The sequence below is a fragment of the Pleurodeles waltl genome, chromosome 6 (assembly GCF_031143425.1).
Source record: "Pleurodeles waltl isolate 20211129_DDA chromosome 6, aPleWal1.hap1.20221129, whole genome shotgun sequence".
In the NCBI taxonomy this organism is placed as follows: Eukaryota; Metazoa; Chordata; class Amphibia; order Caudata; family Salamandridae; genus Pleurodeles; species Pleurodeles waltl.
Genome location: NC_090445.1, coordinates 1,422,367,297 through 1,422,390,806, shown reverse-complemented (window position 1 = coordinate 1,422,390,806; position 23,510 = coordinate 1,422,367,297). Strand labels below are relative to the sequence as shown.

At 45.7% G+C, this 23,510-nt stretch overlaps 1 protein-coding gene across 2 annotated transcripts in view; it reads right to left on the bottom strand.

Moving 5' to 3' along the window:
• Nucleotides 1–23,510, bottom strand: part of VDAC2 (voltage dependent anion channel 2) — a 118,562-nt gene that overhangs the window by 78,533 nt on the left and 16,519 nt on the right. For both annotated transcript variants that reach the window (XM_069240792.1, XM_069240793.1), the window contains exon 2: nucleotides 22,255–22,326. In XM_069240792.1, the coding sequence (XP_069096893.1) occupies nucleotides 22,255–22,326 (72 nt within the window). The remainder of the gene's footprint in view (nucleotides 1–22,254; nucleotides 22,327–23,510) is intronic.

Here is a 23,510-nt window from a genome sequence, read left to right as displayed (position 1 = left end):
GTCAGATAACAGTCCATACAGATCTGCACATTTTTTATTTCACATTGCGTGGCAGTTACCCAATTCTAATTTTGTTGCATTCCCATAGTGAATGTCATTAACCTCTTATTACTATTTTATTATTTTTAATTATTATATGTATTTTTGTTTTTAATTTGCGAGAGCCCCTTTTTGTGGAACCTGGTTCAGCTGCACCATTTGCAGTTTTGCTCCATGTGGTCTATGGTAAATCAGACAATGGAAAATGTGTGTGGGGCATCCTCTTCCCTTGATGGCATAAGCATGCGCTTATTTTATTTTACTTAATGGTTAATCGAGCATTGCCTAACTTTCTATCTGCTATCAGGTATGATTGTGCCTATGCATAGAAAAACAAAATAGTTTTCCTAAAAGGCCATTAAGACTCAAAGATGGGTATGGCTGGTCAGAATCCACTATTATCATCCGTCATGCCCCAGATCCCATTCCCATATTAGTCACACAACCGCTTCCCTAACACAGGGAATACTTGAAACACAAATTCACATATTGCTTTATATTTTAGTATTTATTTTTAAAAGGACATACTTTTTGGTCAATATCAACTCAGAAGCAACTAAACTGAACAGAAAAGCTAGTATTGAATAGATTTCTCTTGAGGTTCAAGAAAAACTACTCAGCACAGCTATGGACAAAATGACATTACATGACATGGGATCGAAGGAGGGTAAAGAACAGAGGCAGAGTTTAGCTGGGTTCAGAGAAAGTATGGGGCTAGGTAATGGTGCAGTATTCAACAAAACAAACTTAGCAGAATAGATGACCATGCATGCCCTAAAACCAAAGGGTCCAGTTTGAGACAAAATTTGAATGGACACTGTTTTTTTGTTTGTTTTTTAAACTGATACTGTGCACATCCTTCACAGGCAATTTAATGCAGTTCCTCATCCAGTCGAGGAATAAATAGGCCAATCTGCTGACTGCTAAACTGTGCCAGGGTGGAGGTCCTGTGGCAAAATGTTTTTATTTTGCAGACTTAGTTCTCTTGTAAGCATTCAGGTGTCTATACCATTATTCAGTACACCATCGGTCAATATGATGCTAATTTTGTGCAAAAGAATAGCCTAAAAGTTGAAACCAGTGGTATATAATTTTTCCACACACCATAGGATCTAAGAGTAGGATTAGCCAATCTGGAAAACGTTCTAACTGAAGAGACTTCATTACACTTGGAGTTTGTGTGACATTCAAATTGAATGAATGTCCCATTGTCTGCGTGCCTTAAATTTGCCAGTGATTAGACAAACTGCAAGCATTCCTCCAGATTGCCTTTTGTGTTTTGATGTAATGCCAGAAAAGGCCAAGAGTATGTAGATAATGTGTGACATGCTCACTATGCCACCAAAGCAGTACTAGACTGAAGAGACCTAATCAGCAGCTGGTGTGTCTGTTCAAAAGAGGAACTGGATTGGCAGTTCAGGTTGGACTGACACTGGAGGAGGAGCATGGTTGATCTGGATATGGCTGGGTTTAATCTACTAAGCCCAACCCCTCTGTATGCGAATACAACCAACCAAACTGATTGTTGCTTTGCTAGCAGTCGCTCCAAGTTGAAGGGATACACTTTGTGTGGCATTGATCCATATACCACCCAACTGACAAAGTATCTCTCTGGTGAGCGCCCAATGATAAGTTTGGGTAGAAATTTCCCTTTAGTGGGAGATCTCAGACAGGGTTGCATTTGGTCTGCCATGTACGAAACAAAAACAGTACTGGTCCAGAGCATGGCTTACAGCAAATAGCGCTAGGTTAACCTCCCGGGTGTTAGTGCAGTCTACAAATGCTCAAACCAACTAATAAAAGTGGCTAGGTACTATAAGAGAATGACACCCATCGCTGTTTTTGTTTCAGCCATCACTGGAACGTTTCAAATGGCTTTCTAGTAATCAATATTGCCAGCTCAAGAGAGTATGCTGTATGGTATGTAATAAGAGGATTCAATATGGACAAAAGATCAAATTTCAGCTAATTTTGAGTGTTGTACAAGTGCCAGTTTAAGATAAAAGGCTTTTATAGAAGTCATCTGGGAATATAACTCCATGTAGTTACTTTTGGGTCCTGAAAACAGGAGTTGTGTAATGAGCAAGATGGAAACTACAGAAACATAAATCCTGGCCTCCCCAGCGACAAATTATATATTACTGGATAAACACTCTGAATAAGTTTCTTTTTTCAAGAGTGATAGGGGGAATTTAAATCAAATTAAACACTGATAGTAAGCATGTAATAAGAAAAGAGGACAGTAAACCACCAATAATTTAAATAAGGGGGAGAAAACATCCAGGCTCATAGTCCATGCTCTGAAACAGGCAGCCTTGCACTGTAGTGTTGGTCCTCCTGCTGCAAACTGTTTGATGCTAGTTGTGTCATACCTTTCCCATGCCTTTGTACCCTTGTCATTATGTGATGGAGGTGAGCGAACTCCAACGGTTCAAGCCAAGCATGAGTCAGATGAATGGCTCTGGCTCAGCAGGGTGCGGTGTTGGATTCTCGAGACCAAAACAAACCAAGCCCCGTGTGACTTGTGTCCACCACCCACACTCCAACCTCATGCACCAAGAACTAAAGACAAAGCATTAACTTTTGACTGAAAACTTTTAGAGGCTGAATTGCACACCGTGAAGCCAGGAAACTGGAGATTAACCCCAGCTTCCTCAGTGGGACAAAACTGTGTGATCCTAGGTAACTGTTATATTTCACTTTGCCTCCTTTTTATTATCATCACATATAACAGCACCTTGAAAAACGTGTTCTGGATGTGTAATTTACAAAACCTTCTCCTGCTGTGTACAAGCAGTTTGTTCCCTTTCTGCACATTTTGGAGTAATTTATAGTACAGTGTACAGAGATATTTTCATGTACTTGCACCATAATATATGTATTAAAGTAGGTGTCCCTCTGGATGGGTTTTCTTTTTTCTTTTAATTTCCCTGTTAAGAAATATTGGTTGCATGAATTTGCTAGTTTCCGACAGGACCACTTGTTTAATGTACCAAGTTGATTTATCAGCAACAACTAAAAAGCACCTACAGACCATCCACATCTGTGCACACACCTAAGAGTATGAATGTGCAGGCTTTGTCAGCAAAACTGAAATATGGTAGACTTCCATCTGTGTCCTCAGACAAAGTCTAAAGTGATTTGTCTCTTGCAGCTTGGGCACCAAATTATCCACATGCTATGACTGCTGACTCGCTACTCACATGAGCTATGGGAATGAGAAGGCCTTTGTTTCTTGTTTGCACTAGCAAAGCATGAAAGCTTCCTTGGAACCCAGTAATTATGCAATCAATGTAAACAGTCCAAGCAGCCTAGGCTGTGCAAAAAGGACAATCGGGGCTAAGAAAATCTACTAGCCCACTCTGGAGAGTGATATTTTATTAGGTCGAGCTATTTTAAGGACCTACTCACCCCTTCTGGCGAGTTGACAAACAGGCACTTTTCAGTCAAAGTGAAAGAGTGTAGGAGGCTGGCCTTGTTCGTGGTGGGTACCTAAGGTACTTACACCTTATACCAGGTCCAGTTATCCCTTATTTGTGAAATGTAGGCAGTGTTCTAGCAGCTTAGGCTATCTAGAGGTAGCTGTAGCAGAGCAGCTTAGGCTGAACAAGGAGACATGCAAAGCTCCTGCAATACCACTATAGTTACACAGTACTTATACACAATAAAAGACAATACTCAGTGTAACCAAAAATAGAGGTACTTTATTTTAGTGACACAAGGCCAAAAATATCTTAGAGGCAATACTCCTTCGGGAGGTAGTATTATACACAATATATACACTAGAGACCAAAATCAGGTAGGTAAATAGTCATAGAATGGTGCAAACAGGAGAAAATACAATAGGCCTCGGGACAACACAAACCATATACTAAGTTGAATGCAAATCATGAATTCCCCCCAGGCTAGTGTAGTGTGTAGAGGGACGCTGGGAGTGTAAAAGAACACCAAAAGGTAAGTAAATACCCCACCCCACATCCCAGGAAAGTACAAGTAAAGTACTGCAAGTTTCCTCAGGACACACTACAAGTCGTGATAACAGTTATTGCAAGAACCAAGCAAAACTGCAAGCAACAAATGGTGGATTCCTGGACATGAAGACCTCTGAAGAGAGGAGAACAAGTCCAAAAGTCGCAGAAGATTACAGGAGCCCCTGCCAGCCTAGAAGATTGTGCAAAATAGGATTCTCCGGTTAGAAGAGGTCTGCAGAACAGCACCAAGGAAGATGGCTGCGGGATCCTGCATGGTGCAAGAGATGCTACAGGTTGAGATGTTGGACGCAGGCTGTTTGCGTTGCTGGATTCACCTAAAATGCCTTTGTTCAAGCAAGGTCGCGGTTTGCGTCAAAATGGCACTGCCTGGACCCAGGAGGGACCTGTGGTCCTCAAATTGGACTGAAGAGGCAGAGGAGGGGACTCCCAACACCGGAGAGAGCCCACAGACGACCAGGCAGCACCCACACGAGTCCCAGTACACAGGGACAAAGAAGGTGCAAATTGGGGTTGGTGCAGCACAACAAAAGAAGGTTCCATGCCGCCAGAGAAAAACTCAGCGAGTTGTGCGTCACAGGATGGAGTGCTGGGGACCTGGGCTACACTGTGCACGAAGGATTCTTGGAAGAAGTGCACAGAAGCCCAAGGAGCTGGACATGACGCGGTGCACATGGGTACTGTTGCAAACTGGCAAGGCAAGCTCTTTCTTCCACCAAACTTGGACAGCTGGACCTTAAGACAGTCTGGATCGTGTTGGTCCAACACCTGTGTTCCAGGGAGCACACTTGTCATCAGGAGAGGAGTCCCAGAGAGCAGGTTGTCTTCTCAGAAGGTGCCTGCAGGAGCAGGGAAGTGACTATCACTCCATTGGAGATTCCTTCGGTTCTTCTGGTGCAGGGTGAAGAAAGGGAGTCCTCAGAGCGTGCACACCTTGGAAACTGTTGCAAATGCTGGCTGGAGCTGAAGTTGCAGGTCACAGGAGTCATCCTGGATCCTTTGTTGCAGTTACAGCGGTTCCTGGAGCAGTCTGTGGTTGATCCAACAGTCAGAAACTGACGCAGAGGATTCCTGGAGGAGTCCTGCAAGCTGAATCTGCAGAGGAACCCACAGGAGAGACCCTAAATAGCTCTGAGAAGGGGATTGGCCACCTACCCAGGTATGCACCCATCAGGAGGGGGCTCTGACATTACCTGCTGGCACTGGCCACAGATCTCCAGTGTCCCCTCACCTTGGAAAACATGACGGCTAACGCTAGGGACACACTGGAGGACCTCTGGGCACCACCCCTGTGGTGGTGATGGACAAGGGAGTGGTCACTCTCCTTTCCTTTGTCCAGTTTCACGCCAGAGCAGGAACTGGAGGTCCCTGAACCGGTGTAGACTGGCTTATGCAAGGAGGGCACCATCTGTGTCCCTCAAAGCATTTGCAGAGGCTCTGTGAGGCTACCCCTCCCAAGTCTGTAACACCTATTTCCAAAGGGAGAGGGTGTAACACCCTCCTCCTAAAGGAAATGCATTGTTCTGCCTTCCTGGGACTGAGCTGCTCAGACCCCAGGAGGGCAGAACCCTGTCTGTGAGGTGGCAGCAGCTGTAGCTGTAGTGCAAGCCTCAGAGAGCTGGTTTGGCAGTACTGGGGGTCCATGGTGGAGCCCCCAAGATGCCTGGATTGGCCCCCAATACCAGATTTGGAATGGGGGGGCAATTCCATGATCTTAGACACCTCACATGGCCATATTCAGAGTTATCATTGTGAAGCTACATACAGGTATTGACCTATATGTAGTGCACGCGTGTAATGGTATCCCCGCACTCATGAAGTCCAGGGAATTGGCCCTGGACAGCGTGGGGCCACCTTTGCTAGTGCAAGGGTGCCCTCACACTTAGTAACTTTGCCTTCAGTAAATGACGGTTAGACATATAGGTGACTTATAAGTTACTTAAGTGCAGTGAAAAAGGCTGTGAAATAGTGTGCGCACTATTTCACTCAGGCTGCAGTGGCAGTCCTAAAGAAAGGCTTGTCTGAGCTCCTTATGGGTGGCAAAAGAAATGTGGCAGTCCATAAGGATCTCCTGGAACCCAAACGCCCTGGGTACCTAGGCACCATATACTAGGGCCTTAGAAGGGGGTGTCCAGTGTGCCAATTGGAATATCAAGTCACTAAACTATAGGGACTAATTTGGAAGCAGAGAGAGCATAAGCACTGGAGTTCTGGTTAGCAGAACTTCAGTGACACAGTGTAGGAAGTTGGCTCAGTATGTGCTATTTCAAAGTAAGGAATAGCATGCACAGAGTCCAAGGGTTCCCCTTAGAGGTAAAATAGTGGTAAAAATAGATAATACTAATGCTCTATTTTGTGGTAGTGTGGTCGAGCAGTAGGCTTATCCAAGGAGTAGTGTTAAGCATTTGTTGTACATACACATAGACAATAAATGAGGTACACACACTCAGAGACAAATCCAGCCAATAGGTTTTGTATAGAAAAATATCTTTTCTCAGTTTATTTTAAGAACCACAGGTTCAAATTCTACATGTAATATCTCATTTGAAAGGTATTGCAGGTAAGTACTTTGGGAACTTTAAATCATAAAAATTGCATGTATACTTTTCAAGTTATTGACAAATAGCTGTTTTAAAAGTGGACACTTAGTGCAATTTTCACAGTTCCTGGGGGAGGTAAGTTTTTGTTAGTTTTACCAGGTAAGTAAGACACTTACAGGGCTCAGTTCTTGGTCCAAGGTAGCCCACCGTTGGGGGTTCAGAGCAACCCCAAAGTCACCACACCAGCAGCTCAGGGCCGGTCAGGTGCAGAGTTCAAAGTGGTGCCCAAAACACATAGGCTAGAGTGGAGAGAAGGGGGTGCCCCGGTTCCGGTCTGCTTGCAGGTAAGTACCCGCGTCTTCGGAGGGCAGACCAGGGGGGTTTTGTAGGGCACCGGGGGGGACACAAGTCCACACAGAAATTTCACCCTCAGCGGCGCGGGGGCGGCCGGGTGCAGTGTAGAAACAAGCGTCGGGTTCGCAATGTTAGTCTATGAGAGATCTCGGGATCTCTTCAGCGCTGCAGGCAGGCAAGGGGGGGATTCCTCGGGGAAACCTCCACTTGGGCAAGGGAGAGGGACTCCTGGGGGTCACTTCTCCAGTGAAAGTCCGGTCCTTCAGGTCCTGGGGGCTGCGGGTGCAGGGTCTCTCCCAGGTGTCGGGACTTTAGGTTCAAAGAGTCGCGGTCAGGGGAAGCCTCGGGATTCCCTCTGCAGGCGGCGCTGTGGGGGCTCAGGGGGGACAGGTTTTGGTACTCACAGTATCAGAGTAGTCCTGGGGTCCCTCCTGAGGTGTTGGATCGCCACCAGCCGAGTCGGGGTCGCCGGGTGCAGTGTTGCAAGTCTCACGCTTCTTGCGGGGAGCTTGCAGGGATCTTTAAAGCTGTGGAAACAAAGTTGCAGCTTTTCTTGGAGCAGGTCCGCTGTCCTCGGGAGTTTCTTGTCTTTTCGAAGCAGGGGCAGTCCTCAGAGGATGTCGAGGTCGCTGGTCCCTTCGGAAGGCGTCGCTGGAGCAGGATCTTTGGAAGGCAGGAGACAGGCCGGTGAGTTTCTGGAGCCAAGGCAGTTGTCGTCTTCGGGTCTTCCTCTGCAGGGGTTTTTCAGCTAGGCAGTCCTTCTTGTAGTTGCAGGAATCTAATTTTCTAGGGTTCAGGGTGGCCCTTAAATACTAAATTTAAGGGCGTGTTTAGGTCTGGGGGGTTAGTAGCCAATGGCTACTAGCCCTGAGGGTGGGTACACCCTCTTTGTGCCTCCTCCCAAGGGGAGGGGGTCACAATCCTAACCCTATTGGGGGAATCCTCCATCTGCAAGATGGAGGATTTCTAAAAGTTAGAGTCACCTCAGGACACCTTAGGGGCTGTCCTGACTGGCCAGTGACTCCTCCTTGTTTTTCTCATTATTTTCTCCGGCCTTGCCGCCAAAAGTGGGGCCTGGCCGGAGGGGGCGGGCAACTCCACTAGCTGGAGTGTCCTGCTGGGTTGGCACAAAGGAGGTGAGCCTTTGAGGCTCACCGCCAGGTGTGACAACTCCTGCCTGGGGGAGGTGTTAGCATCTCCACCCAGTGCAGGCTTTGTTACTGGCCTCAGAGTGACAAAGGCACTCGCCCATGGGGCCAGCAACATGTCTCGGTTTGTGGCAGGCTGCTAAAACTAGTCAGCCTACACAGATAGTCGGTTAAGTTTCAGGGGGCACCTCTAAGGTGCCCTCTGTGGTGTATTTTACAATAAAATGTACACTGGCATCAGTGTGCATTTATTGTGCTGAGAAGTTTGACACCAAACTTCCCAGTTTTCAGTGTAGCCATTATGGTGCTGTGGAGTTCGTGTTTGACAGACTCCCAGACCATATACTCTTATGGCTACCCTGCACTTACAATGTCTAAGGTTTTGTTTAGACACTGTAGGGGTACCATGCTCATGCACTGGTACCCTCACCTATGGTATAGTGCACCCTGCCTTAGGGCTGTAAGGCCTGCTAGAGGGGTGTCTTACCTATACTGCATAGGCAGTGAGAGGCTGGCATGGCACCCTGAGGGGAGTGCCATGTCGACTTACTCGTTTTGTCCTCACTAGCACACACAAGCTGGCAAGCAGTGTGTCTGTGCTGAGTGAGAGGTCTCCAGGGTGGCATAAGACATGCTGCAGCCCTTAGAGACCTTCCTTGGCATCAGGGCCCTTGGTACTAGAAGTACCAGTTACAAGGGACTTATCTGGATGCCAGGGTCTGCCAATTGTGGATACAAAAGTACAGGTTAGGGAAAGAACACTGGTGCTAGGGCCTGGTTAGCAGGCCTCAGCACACTTTCAATTGTAAACATAGCATCAGCAAAGGCAAAAAGTCAGGGGGCAACCATGCCAAGGAGGCATTTCCTTACACAACCCCCCCCCCAAACGAAAGAGGATGAGACTAACCTTTCCCAAGAGAGTCTTCATTTTCTAAGTGGAAGAACCTGGAAAGGCCATCGGCATTGGCATGGGCAGTCCCAGGTCTGTGTTCCACTATAAAGTCCATTCCCTGTAGGGAGATGGACCACCTCAACAGTTTAGGATTTTCACCTTTCATTTGCATCAGCCATTTGAGAGGTCTGTGGTCAGTTTGAACTAGGAAGTGAGTCCCAAAGAGGTATGGTCTCAGCTTCTTCAGGGACCAAACCACAGCAAAGGCCTCCCTCTCAATGGCACTCCAACGCTGCTCCCTGGGGAGTAACCTCCTGCTAATGAAAGCAACAGGCTGGTCAAGGCCATCATCATTTGTTTGGGACAAAACTGCCCCTATCCCATGTTCAGAGGCATCAGTCTGCACAATGAACTGCTTAGAATAATCTGGAGCTTTGAGAACTGGTGCTGAGCACATTGCCTGTTTCAGGGTGTCAAAGGCCTGTTGGCATTCCACAGACCAGTTTACTTTCTTGGGCATTTTCTTGGAGGTGAGTTCAGTGAGGGCTGTCACAATGGATCCATATCCCTTCACAAACCTCCTGTAATACCCAGTCAAGCCAAGGAATGCCCTGACTTGAGTCTGGGTTTTTGGAGCTACCCAGTCCAGAATAGTCTGGATCTTGGGTTGGAGTGGCTGAACTTGGCCTCCACCTACAAGGTGTCCCAAGTAAACCACAGTTCCCTGCCCTATCTGGCATTTGGATGCCTTGATAGAGAGGCCTGCAGATTGCAGAGCCTTCAAAACCTTCCTCAGGTGGACCAGGTGATCCTGCCAGGTGGAGCTAAAGACAGCAATATCATCAAGATAAGCTGTGCTAAAGGACTCCAAGCCAGCAAGGACTTGATTCACCAACCTTTGGAAGGTGGCAGGGGCATTCTTTAAACCAAAGGGCATAACAGTAAACTGATAATGCCCATCAGGTGTGGAGAATGCTGTCTTTTCTTTTGCTCCAGGTGCCATTTTTATTTGCCAGTACCCTGCTGTCAAGTCAAAGGTACTTAGAAATTTGGCAGCACCTAATTTATCAATGAGCTCATCAGCTCTTGGAATTGGATGGGCATCTGTCTTGGTGACAGAATTGAGCCCTCTGTAGTCCACACAAAACCTCATCTCTTTCTTTCCATCTTTGGTGTGAGGTTTGGGGACTAAGACCACTGGGCTAGCCCAGGGGCTGTCAGAGCGCTCAATCACTCCCAATTCCAGCATCTTGTGGACTTCCACCTTGATGCTTTCCTTAACATGGTCAGACTGTCTGAAGATTTTGTTCTTGACAGGCATGCTGTCTCCTGTGTCCACATCATGGGTACACAGGTGTGTCTGACCAGGGGTTAGGGAGAAAAGCTCAGGAAACTGTTGTAGGACTCTCCTACAATCAGCCTGCTGTTGGCCAGAGAGGGTGTCTGAGTAGATCACTCCATCTACTGTGCCATCTTTTGGGTCTGATGACAGAAGATCAGGGAGAGGTTCACTCTCTGCCTCCTGATCCTCATCTGTTACCATCAACAGATTCACATCAGCCCTGTCATGGAAGAGCTTAAGGCGGTTCACATGGATCACCCTCTTGGGGCTCCTGCTTGTGCCCAGGTCCACCAGGTAGGTGACCTGACTCTTCCTCTCTAGCACTGGGTAAGGGCCACTCCATTTGTCCTGGAGTGCCCTGGGAGCCACAGGCTCCAGAACCCAGACTTTCTGCCCTGGTTGGAACTCAACCAGTGCAGCCTTTTGGTCATACCAAAACTTCTGGAGTTGTTGGCTGGCCTCAAGGTTTTTGGTTGCCTTTTCCATGTACTCTGCCATTCTAGAGCGAAGGCCAAGTACATAGTCCACTATGTCCTGTTTAGGCTCATGGAGAGGTCTCTCCCAGCCTTCTTTAACAAGGGCAAGTGGTCCCCTTACAGGATGACCAAACAGAAGTTCAAAGGGTGAGAATCCTACTCCCTTCTGTGGTACCTCCCTGTAAGCGAAAAGCAGACATGGCAGGAGGACATCCCATCTCCTTTTGAGTTTTTCTGGGAGCCCCATGATCATGCCTTTTAATGTCTTGTTGAATCTCTCAACTAAGCCATTAGTTTGTGGATGGTAGGGTGTAGTGAATTTATAAGTCACTCCACACTCATTCCACATGTGCTTTAGGTATGCTGACATGAAGTTGGTACCTCTGTCAGACACCACCTCCTTAGGGAAACCCACTCTGGTAAAGATACCAATGAGGGCCTTGGCTACTGCAGGGGCAGTAGTCGACCTAAGGGGAATAGCTTCAGGATACCTGGTAGCATGATCCACTACTACCAGGATATACATATTTCCTGAGGCTGTGGGAGGTTCTAGTGGACCAACTATGTCCACACCCACTCTTTCAAAGGGCACCCCCACCACAGGAAGTGGAATGAGGGGGGCCTTTGGATGCCCACCTGTCTTACCACTGGCTTGACAGGTGGGGCAGGAGAGGCAAAACTCCTTAACCATGTTGGACATATTGGGCCAGTAGAAGTGGTTGACTAACCTCTCCCACGTCTTGGTTTGTCCCAAATGTCCAGCAAGGGGAATGTCATGGGCCAATGTTAGGATGAACTCTCTGAACAGCTGAGGCACTACCACTCTCCTAGTGGCACCAGGTTTGGGGTCTCTGGCCTCAGTGTACAGGAGCCCATCTTCCCAATAGACCCTATGTGTTCCATTTTTCTTGCCTTTGGACTCTTCAGCAGCTTGCTGCCTAAGGCCTTCAAGAGAGGGACAGGTTTCTTGTCCCTTACACAGCTCTTCCCTTGAGGGTCCCCCTGGGCCTAAGAGCTCAACCTGATAAGGTTCAAGCTCCAAAGGCTCAGTTCCCTCAGAGGGCAGAACTTCTTCCTGAGAAGAGAGGTTCCCTTTCTTTTGCTGTGTTGCAGTTGGTTTCCCAACTGACTTTCCTGTTCTCTTGGTAGGCTGGGCCATTCTTCCAGACTCCAGCTCTACTTGTTCACCCTGTGCCTTGCACTGTGCTCTGGTTTTCACACACACCAGTTCAGGGATACCCAGCATTGCTGCATGGGTTTTTAGTTCTACCTCAGCCCATGCTGAGGACTCCAGGTCATTTCCAAGCAGACAGTCCACTGGGATATTTGAGGAGACCACCACCTGCTTCAGGCCATTGACCCCTCCCCATTCTAAAGTAACCATTGCCATGGGATGTACTTTTCTCTGATTGTCAGCGTTGGTGACTGTGTAAGTTTTTCCAGTCAGGTATTGGCCAGGGGAAACCAGTTTCTCTGTCACCATGGTGACACTGGCACCTGTATCCCTCAGGCCCTCTATTCTAGTCCCATTAATTAAGAGTTGCTGTCTGTATTTTTGCATGTTAGGCGGCCAGACAGCTAGTGTGGCTAAATCCACCCCACCCTCAGAAACTAGAGTAGCTTCAGTGTGGACCCTGATTTGCTCTGGGCACACTGTTGATCCCACTTGGAGACTAGCCATACCAGTGTTACCTGGATGGGAGTTTGGAGTGGAACCTTTCTTGGGACAGGCCTTGTCTCCAGTTTGGTGTCCATGCTGTTTACAGCTATGACACCAGGCCTTTTTGGGATCAAAGTTTTTACCCTTGTACCCATTGTTTTGTGAAGAGGCTCTGGGCCCACCCTCCTGTGCAGGTTTTTGGGGGCCTGTAGAAGACTCTTTACTATTTTTAGTTTTGGTTGTCTCATCACCCTTCTGCTGGGGAGTCTTTGTGACCCCTTTCTTTTGGTCACCCCCTGTTGAAGTCTTGGACACCCTTGTCTTGACCCAATGGTCCGCCTTCTTTCCCAATTCTTGGGGAGAAATTGGTCCTAGGTCTACCAGATGCTGATGCAGTTTATCATTGAAACAATTACTTAATAGGTGTTCTTTCACAAATAAATTGTACAGCCCATCATAATTACTTACACCACTGCCTTGAATCCAACCATCTAGTGTTTTCACTGAGTAGTCAACAAAGTCAACCCAGGTCTGGCTCGAGGATTTTTGAGCCCCCCTGAACCTAATCCTGTACTCCTCAGTGGAGAATCCAAAGCCCTCAATCAGGGTACCCTTCATGAGGTCATAAGATTCTGCATCTTGTCCAGAGAGTGTGAGGAGTCTATCCCTACACTTTCCTGTGAACATTTCCCAAAGGAGAGCACCCCAGTGAGATCTGTTCACTTTTCTGGTTACACAAGCCCTCTCAAAAGCTGTGAACCATTTGGTGATGTCATCACCATCTTCATATTTTGTCACAATCCCTTTGGGGATTTTTAACATGTCAGGAGAATCTCTGACCCTTTTTATATTGCTGCCACCATTGATGGGTCCTAGGCCCATCTCTTGTCTTTCCCTCTCTATGGCTAGGATCTGTCTTTCCAAAGCCAATCTTTTGGCCATCCTGGCTAACTGGATGTCCTCTTCACTGGGGCTATCCTCAGTGATTTCAGAGGTGTTGGTCTCTCCTGTGAGGGAACCAGCATCTCTGACTATTATTTTTGGAGTCAGGGTTTGAGGGACCCTGTTCTCCCTAGATAGGATTGGTAGGGGGGAATTGTCCTCCAAGTCACTATCCTCTTCCTCTGAGTTGCCACCCTCAGAGGGGTTGGCCTTTTCAAACTCTGCCAAAAGCTCCTGGAGCTGTATTTTGGTAGGTTTGGGGCCCATTGTTATTTTCTTTATTTTACAGAGTGACCTTAGCTCCCTCATCTTAAGATGGAGGTAAGGTGTGGTGTCGAGTTCCACCACAGTCACATCTGTGCTAGACATTTTGTTTCTAAAAGTTGGAATACTTTTTAAGAATCTACAACTGTTTCTAGAATCTAATTTCAAACTTTTAACAAACTTTTAAACTCTAAAAGACAATGCTAAACAGGGACTTAACACCCAAGGCCCTAGCAGGTCTTTTAAGAATTTAGAAAACTTTTCAAATTGCAAAAATCAATTTCTAATGACAATTTTGGAATTTGTCGTGTGATCAGGTATTGGCTGAGTAGTCCAGCAAATGCAAAGTCTTGTACCCCACCGCTGATCCACCAATGTAGGAAGTTGGCTCTGTATGTGCTATTTCAAAGTAAGGAATAGCATGCACAGAGTCCAAGGGTTCCCCTTAGAGGTAAAATAGTGGTAAAAATAGATAATACTAATGCTCTATTTTGTGGTAGTGTGGTCGAGCAGTAGGCTTATCCAAGGAGTAGTGTTAAGCATTTGTTGTACATACACATAGACAATAAATGAGGTACACACACTCAGAGACAAATCCAGCCAATAGGTTTTGTATAGAAAAATCTCTTTTCTCAGTTTATTTTAAGAACCACAGGTTCAAATTCTACATGTAATATCTCATTTGAAAGGTATTGCAGGTAAGTACTTTAGGAACTTTAAATCATCAAAATTGCATGTATACTTTTCAAGTTATTGACAAATAGCTGTTTTAAAAGTGGACACTTAGTGCAATTTTCACAGTTCCTGGGGGAGGTAAGTTTTTGTTAGTTTTACCAGGTAAGTAAGACACTTACAGGGCTCAGTTCTTGGTCCAAGGTAGCCCACCGTTGGGGGTTCAGAGCAACCCCAAAGTCACCACACCAGCAGCTCAGGGCCGGTCAGGTGCAGAGTTCAAAGTGGTGCCCAAAACACATAGGCTAGAGTGGAGAGAAGGGGGTGCCCCGGTTCCGGTCTGCTTGCAGGTAAGTACCCGCGTCTTCGGAGGGCAGACCAGGGGGGTTTTGTAGGGCACCGGGGGGGACACAAGTCCACACAGAAATTTCACCCTCAGCGGCGCGGGGGCGGCCGGGTGCAGTGTAGAAACAAGCGTCGGGTTCGCAATGTTAGTCTATGAGAGATCTCGGGATCTCTTCAGCGCTGCAGGCAGGCAAGGGGGGGATTCCTCGGGGAAACCTCCACTTGGGCAAGGGAGAGGGACTCCTGGGGGTCACGTCTCCAGTGAAAGGCCGGTCCTTCAGGTCCTGGGGGCTGCGGGTGCAGGGTCTCTCCCAGGTGTCGGGACTTTAGGTTCAAAGAGTCGCGGTCAGGGGAAGCCTCGGGATTCCCTCTGCAGGCGGCGCTGTGGGGGCTCAGGGGGGACAGGTTTTGGTACTCACAGTATCAGAGTAGTCCTGGGGTCCCTCCTGAGGTGTTGGATCGCCACCAGCCGAGTCGGGGTCGCCGGGTGCAGTGTTGCAAGTCTCACGCTTCTTGCGGGGAGCTTGCAGGGATCTTTAAAGCTGCTGGAAACAAAGTTGCAGCTTTTCTTGGAGCAGGTCCGCTGTCCTCGGGAGTTTCTTGTCTTTTCGAAGCAGGGGCAGTCCTCAGAGGATGTCGAGGTCGCTGGTCCCTTCGGAAGGCGTCGCTGGAGCAGGATCTTTGGAAGGCAGGAGACAGGCCGGTGAGTTTCTGGAGCCAAGGCAGTTGTCGTCTTCGGGTCTTCCTCTGCAGGGGTTTTTCAGCTAGGCAGTCCTTCTTCTTGTAGTTGCAGGAATCTAATTTTCTAGGGTTCAGGGTGGCCCTTAAATACTAAATTTAAGGGCGTGTTTAGGTCTGGGGGGTTAGTAGCCAATGGCTACTAGCCCTGAGGGTGGGTACACCCTCTTTGTGCCTCCTCCCAAGGGGAGGGGGTCACAATCCTAACCCTATTGGGGGAATCCTCCATCTGCAAGATGGAGGATTTCTAAAAGTTAGAGTCACCTCAGCTCAGGACACCTTAGGGGCTGTCCTGACTGGCCAGTGACTCCTCCTTGTTTTTCTCATTATTTTCTCCGGCCTTGCCGCCAAAAGTGGGGCCTGGCCGGAGGGGGCGGGCAACTCCACTAGCTGGAGTGTCCTGCTGGGTTGGCACAAAGGAGGTGAGCCTTTGAGGCTCACCGCCAGGTGTGACAACTCCTGCCTGGGGGAGGTGTTAGCATCTCCACCCAGTGCAGGCTTTGTTACTGGCCTCAGAGTGACAAAGGCACTCTCCCCATGGGGCCAGCAACATGTCTCGGTTTGTGGCAGGCTGCTAAAACTAGTCAGCCTACACAGATAGTCGGTTAAGTTTCAGGGGGCACCTCTAAGGTGCCCTCTGTGGTGTATTTTACAATAAAATGTACACTGGCATCAGTGTGCATTTATTGTGCTGAGAAGTTTGACACCAAACTTCCCAGTTTTCAGTGTAGCCATTATGGTGCTGTGGAGTTCGTGTTTGACAGACTCCCAGACCATATACTCTTATGGCTACCCTGCACTTACAATGTCTAAGGTTTTGTTTAGACACTGTAGGGGTACCATGCTCATGCACTGGTACCCTCACCTATGGTATAGTGCACCCTGCCTTAGGGCTGTAAGGCCTGCTAGAGGGGTGTCTTACCTATACTGCATAGGCAGTGAGAGGCTGGCATGGCACCCTGAGGGGAGTGCCATGTCGACTTACTCGTTTTGTCCTCACTAGCACACACAAGCTGGCAAGCAGTGTGTCTGTGCTGAGTGAGAGGTCTCCAGGGTGGCATAAGACATGCTGCAGCCCTTAGAGACCTTCCTTGGCATCAGGGCCCTTGGTACTAGAAGTACCAGTTACAAGGGACTTATCTGGATGCCAGGGTCTGCCAATTGTGGATACAAAAGTACAGGTTAGGGAAAGAACACTGGTGCTGGGGCCTGGTTAGCAGGCCTCAGCACACTTTCAATTGTAAACATAGCATCAGCAAAGGCAAAAAGTCAGGGGGCAACCATGCCAAGGAGGCATTTCCTTACACACAGTTAAGCACTACTCACAACACACACATAGGCCACAAACTATGAGCAATGGGGTCCTGGCTAGCAGGATCGCAGTGAGAGGCAAAAAACACTGACAAACAGGGTTTTAACTAGGAGCACTGGGGTCCTGGCAAGCCGGATCCCAGTGAGACAGTAAAAGCACACTGACACACTCACAAACAGGCCAAAAGAGGGGGTAACCATGCTAGAAAGAGGCTACTTTCTCACAGAGAGCAATAAAGACTCCTTTAAATCATATCTTGTCACTTTTGCTCTGTGTACAGAGACACGTCAAAAGTCAGTGTCTTAGACTTATTTTTCCTTCCGACTGCAGAGTTCCGGGATTTGGAAAGTGATCTGCCTGACCTGTTGCACAAAGTAGCTTTAGTGTGTCAGGTTTTTACTAACACACCATATAAATAACTAACTCAACTTTACAGACATTTCAAAATATATTTCAGTGGTTGTGAAAGCCCATTTTTGTACTTCTGTGTGATGAGTTTTCTTTTAATAAGATGAAAACAAATCAGAACACTTTACTTGGTGATGTGCAAATGATGAATATGTTTTCTGAAACCTAATTTTCCCACAGATGATTGTTAATACGCTATATTGTTTTATCAATAAAGCTTCAAGTGAGCAGGGAAGATTTTTTGACATTTCTTGGAAATTAATGTCTGTAAATGACAGTGCGCTACCACATCATCCTTTAGTAATACATGTATTAAAAGAGTGGTTAAACAGACACACTCCTGCCATTATGTCAATGCTATTAGCATACTAAGAGGCAAGTCAAGGATCATGTGTAACCTATATGTGGGCTAGATTCTTATACATGGAGCAAATGTTTAGTCTATTTAATCAAACAAAATAGGTTTTTGGGTACAGCAGAAATACTGAACTCACACTTGAAGGTGCTCTCATATGCAAGAATGAAGAAAGGTGATTCTGTAAATAAAATATTTCCCAAGGATCACACGATTTGAGACCCGTTTACCGGTAAGTACAGTACAGCTAGGTCGAGTAATTTATTCAAGTTACTCGACCTGCAGGTCTATAAAAACAAATTATGATTTTACGAGGCCTGACAATTGCATACCATGAACTTGGTATTGTCTTGCAACGCCACTAGTGGAATGAGTGAAATTACTGAACATACTCTTTGAAAGACTAACCTTAAGTTGACACAACTGAACCCTCTCGAGAAAGTTAAATGATAGAAACCTAAATGTAATTAGTCATCCCTCCCCAACCTAGAGGCGGTTCCACCAATAGTACAGCAATTACAGTGAACAACTTGGGTAGGACTATAAAGTAAAAACAGGGAGTCCTAGCTAACTCCTCTTCATCTGCTAGTCTACACCCTCAACAAGGCCTCCGTCACTTCTTGATCATGCACAAACACAAGACCCCAGCAGGGGCAGGTAGGGTTGTTTCTTGTATTTACATAAGAGGATGGCACAGGACCCATGGGTTCTCCAGTTATTAACTTTAGGTTACTGTCTAACATTTCTAAAGAGACCTCCTACTATACTACCTCTTCATTCAACACCACCATACAGACATCTTGAAGACGTCCTTTGTGGACAAAGATGTGAAAGAGTTGGCTTCTATGCCTCAGGGCTTGAGGGGAGAGCCGTGGGAGATGGATTACAGAATGCCATTTAGGGTACTTTTTGGGATCAATGAAAACAGGTACAGGGCTGATCTTGGAACCAAGGTCTCAAGCTTTTAAAGAAAGAAAGTTCAACATGGTGACCCCTCAGCATATCCTGTCCGCTCTCAAAGTCCAGGATTAATGAGTCTGGTTGATTTGCATGGAGCATGCTTTAAGATCTCTCAACTCTCGAAGGCCAGCTTCCCAAAGCCAGTTAGATTCCACATTTCTATTATTCCCTGTGATGATGATGTTGATTGGTGCTGGGAAGAAACTGAGTGTTAACTATATATTGCATTACTTGGAGTTTAGTCTATGTTTTGTCCTCCACTTTGTTATCTTATTTTTTACTGCAAGTGCCCTAAGGCCATTATTTTAAGAGATGAGCAATGCCTGAAGAAGTGCGCTGTAGAAATGTTTATACTATAATGAATACCATTGTAGCATCACACTTGACTTACTTAAAACAATGAAACAAAGTGCTGTTGCTGATAGTATTACTATTCCACAATACCCTCTACTTCGAGGTGCTCCAAAAAATTTGTATTGCAGAATGCTCTATTCATTTGATAGCATCCCTGTGAGTCCGGCAACTAAACTAACTGAACTGCAACTCAGTCTTCTGCCCTTCAGGAGGACCTCCTTTTATAGGCTACAGATAATGTCTTGATCCCAGCCTTGTGACTCACCTTGGATACATGGAATGTGAGTGGTCAGCCCTAGAGGTGTTAGCTATTCTGCTTTGGTCTAGTCAGTCCATTTCCAGACTTGCATATTTTAGCAGATGGACTGTTCACCTTCTGGCAAAAGAGCCACTGTATGCAAACTGACCTACACCCCTTCAGTCCACGGTGTTCCTGGCAGAGAAGGGACTGAACACAGAAATGTAACAGAATTCTTAGGTGCTACCTGTGTGCAGCTTTATCACCTAAAAAAAAAAAAAGGCTCCTTTGAAGCTTCCAGATGTCCATGAAGTTTTGCAAAGTCTGCAAACCGGGCTTGAGTGTCTCACGTTTTGCCCTAGTACTGACACCTGTATCTCCCAGTTTCTTTTGTTCTTGCAATAACATACGCTGAACAAGTCAGGGCACTTCAAATGTTTGCTTCATCTCCCTTTGCAGGTTTATCCTAGGACAGTTTTCAGCATCAAACTTTTTCCTTCCTAAGGTGGCAAAGGTTTAAAATTTCTAAAGTAATTGCTCTGACATGTCCCACCTCTTCTACCCAAAGATGAAACTCCTTTCTAGGCTACATCCATTCACACGATGCAACCCTCAAGAGTAGGCTATATAATCTGCTGGTAGATTCTCAAGGTTCTCAGCTTGGGAAGGCGGTGAGACAATTTCAAGTTGATTGTCCAAGTAAGTGAAACATTGCTACAAACTGGCAGGCATACCTGCCTGAGGTTCTTCCGGTTCATTCTACCAGTGAACAGTTCTCTCTGCTGAGAGGTGTTCCTTTCCTAAAAATCTGCTGGCACTCGGTCTTGAGTGCATCCTTTGGGTCAACACGGCTGCAACTTCTAAAATGTGCAAAGCCTGTTTGCTTAGTGTTTGGAAGGACAATGCTCCAATCCTCGCTGCAACTCCTGGTGTAGTATTCAAACCTCACACTTTAGTGATGGCCTAGCAGTGATTTATATACATAATCTGCAGCCAAACATATCCATTATAAGAATAAGATACTTTCTGTAACGTTCTTTCAGATTGCCACCTCAGCTCCCACAGATGACCCCCACCTATCATTTGCAGAATGAATCTGCTAGAGCAGTGGTTCCTGGCCTAAGGTCTGGGGACTCCTGGAGGTCCGCAAAGCCTCCTCAGGGGGTCCGTGACTGCTTAGAAAATGAATATTAACAGAGTAATAAACAGTATATAAAGTGGCTTAATGTACAGTTCAACATTTTAAAACATACTGTAAATGTCAAGAAAGTTGGAGGCTAAAAATTAAATTAGTATGCTCAGATAGATTCACCTGCACTGCTTCTCCGTATCAAACAGAATATAGTATGGCCAATGTGTGGCTTCAATTTAATTTAGAAAAGCTCCATCCTTTCAATTTTTTATTTTTTATTTATTTGCATATTAAATACAATGTGCTCTCACTTGTGTAAGTGTTTGATGGAATGCTTGTTTCTGTATGTTTTGTTTATTGTTTTACAGTTCAAATGAACAGTGTTTAGACCTGGGTCCCCAGCTTCCAGTAATTACTCAGTGGGCGGTCTCCGGATTCATTCCAATAATGATTCTGGTGGTGTCCACGGATTCCAGAACTGATAAAGTGCGTGGGGGGAGTGGGGGTGGGGGTAAACAGAAGTCATAAGGTTGGGAACCACTGTGCTACAGTATATTTGATTCCCATATGCAGCTAAAACCATTGACGGATCCGGTCTGCTTTAGTGACATATGGGTGAATGTGTGCTGTACAGTGCATATAACAGAGGCTGGGAAAAAGTGCTGGGGGCGGGGTGTAAGAGTGGGATCACCAGCTGTTTAGGGGCTAAACTTTCACAATATAGAGAAAAAGGATGAGGTGTACTGGAGGCTGACAAAATGCAGGAGTAATGCCCATGCTATGCCTTCTCTAATTGTTAGTGCACCTACAAAGGAACAGCCCGTTGATACTGAACATCCTTTGCATGGGACTGAATGGGAGCTCGACATACACAGCCTGGCAGGTAGCCAAAAAAAAAAAAAAAAAAAAAAAAGGACAAACTACAGATAACAGTCTTTAGTGTCCATTTGGGACTCCAGCAAGCGTCCATAAACTTTGCTTTGAGGAAAAATATCTATAACACAAATTAAAGTAATTTTCTGTGCGTCAGTGATGAAACAAGGAAGGGGATAGAGAAACTGGTTCTAAGTTACAAAGCCCATGTCATGAGTCGAGCAGTACAAAAGAGGTATTTGAATTACAGGTAGATACCCTCACCAGGTGAGGTCAAACAGCTAAGCGGCACAAGACAAAGGACACTAGCAGTATGAAGGGTTTCCAAATATGATAATCTTAACAAGGTACATCCAGGTTTGTATTAACAGGTCTTACTCTGAAATCTACTTTAGAACAGTGGTAGTTAACCTGTGGTCGAGAGGTGCGCAACTACTTTAAAAAATAAACAATATTAAAGTGTACATAAAAAAACGAATTGTAAAAGAGGAACATTTATGCAGTTCTATCAATATGAAGAAATTTGAAATTAGTGGCTAAAAATTCATTTAGTATCCTCAGACTGACTTGTGGGAGAGGTTTAAATGCAAACAGAACATCGTAGAAATGATGAGTGGTCGCAATTGAATTTAGAAAACCTCCAACCTTCCGAATACTATTACAATGTTATATTGTTTTTATAAATTTGTTTATTTCAATTATTTGCGTATTTGTTTGAGGAGAGCTTATTTCTGTATTTTTAGTGTATTGTTTGAAGTTTTGCAGTTCAAATTACTGAAAAATGTTCCGGCGTTTGGGTTCCCAGAGGTTACAGGTGTGATTAGGTGGCGGCCCCTACTCCTTTACACTATTTCAACTGAAGCAATAAGCAGTAAGTGGGATACTAAAGGCAGGCTAAGGACTATTTTAAAAAAAAAAAAAAAAAAAAAAAAAATGGAATTACAAGCTCACTGATGCATCCTCACTAGCAAGTTAAGGTCACTGTGGAACTTCTCTATTTTCAGGGGAAGAGGAGCAAATAAAATTGAGAAGTTTCACAGTGACCTTAACTTGCTAGTGAAGACTTTACATGTATTGTTTTGTCATTCCTTCCATCATTACTATGGGCTTTAAATACGCAGCTTTTCTGGTACAATGCCCTCTGATCTCGCTGCGTGCTGAGATTGTTTAATGGTGTGCACCTAATTCAAAATCATGCATTTATATGAAGATCGAAATTACCGTATCCCTTGTTGAATGTATCTCTGGCAGACTTGCCAAGGTCAGCATAACATGGTGGAACAGCCATTGTATCTGTAAGAAACAAGAGAAGAATATTGAAATTCAACAGCAAAATCCCAGGTACCTTGCCAAAATTTCCCATCAATGTGAGCAGTAAAGATTTATCTATAAAAATCGGAGGACTGTCTTGTTACTGTGGTGGTGAACACAGAATACAAACATTTAAACTGGGAAAGACAAAAAGCGAATAGACCACACACACATGTCCAAGACAAGAGTAAGGTGTTCCAGGCACTATCTACCAGTCTATTCAGCCCAAATCCAAAACATGTTTCTTTGATACAGTTCTACCCTAATGCAGAGGTTCCCAACCTTTTGACTTCAGTGGACCCCCACTATCATTACTGGAATCCGGGGACTCCCCAATGAATCATTATTGAAAGCTGGGAACCTAATCTGTTGAGATTATTACATTTTCTAAGCAGTGACGAACCCACTGAGAAGGCTTTGAGGATCCCCAGACCACAGGTTGGGAACAACTGCCCTAATTAATGGTCAACACCAGTGGCCTCGAATATGGCTGGTAAGGCTAAAATGTAAGAAATGACTTTATACGCTGTGATAAGAGACAAACCAATTTTTAAAACCCAACAGGAAACAACCAGTAAACACAGCAGAAGTTGGCCAAAAGAGATGATGTGCTAATCGGATCAAGGACTAAAAGTGTAGGGGTAATTTGGCATTCCACATTATCAAGTGCTCCCTTCTGCATGCTTTCTCCCCCAACCAAAGTGTGTCCCAATTACACATTAGTTGACCTCTTATTACCACATGCACGAGACTCAATTCTATCTTGTTCGCAGGACTATCTAGGATATGTCAGAACACCTCAGAAAGATCTAGCAAAGATATGCCCTATAGCTCGCAATCACCATGCTCCGAACAGCAATTGTCACCAAGTCTCACCATGCACTAAGTGACAGTGAAACAAGTATTGCAGCACATATACATCTAATATAAACAATAAGCCAGCAGCTACTCATTACAGCATTCAATAACACCGACCCTCAACAAATCCGGTTCGTATTTACCCAACCGCTAAGCGACAGGTATGTTTATGGACCTAAAACATCAATAATCACCTTTGGCAAAGCGCTCTGTATCACTACATTAGACATCAATCTCTCAAATCCAACCAGTCGAACGTGAAACAGGCACCTTACTAATGAAGGTACACCTACTTCTCTGATCATCAC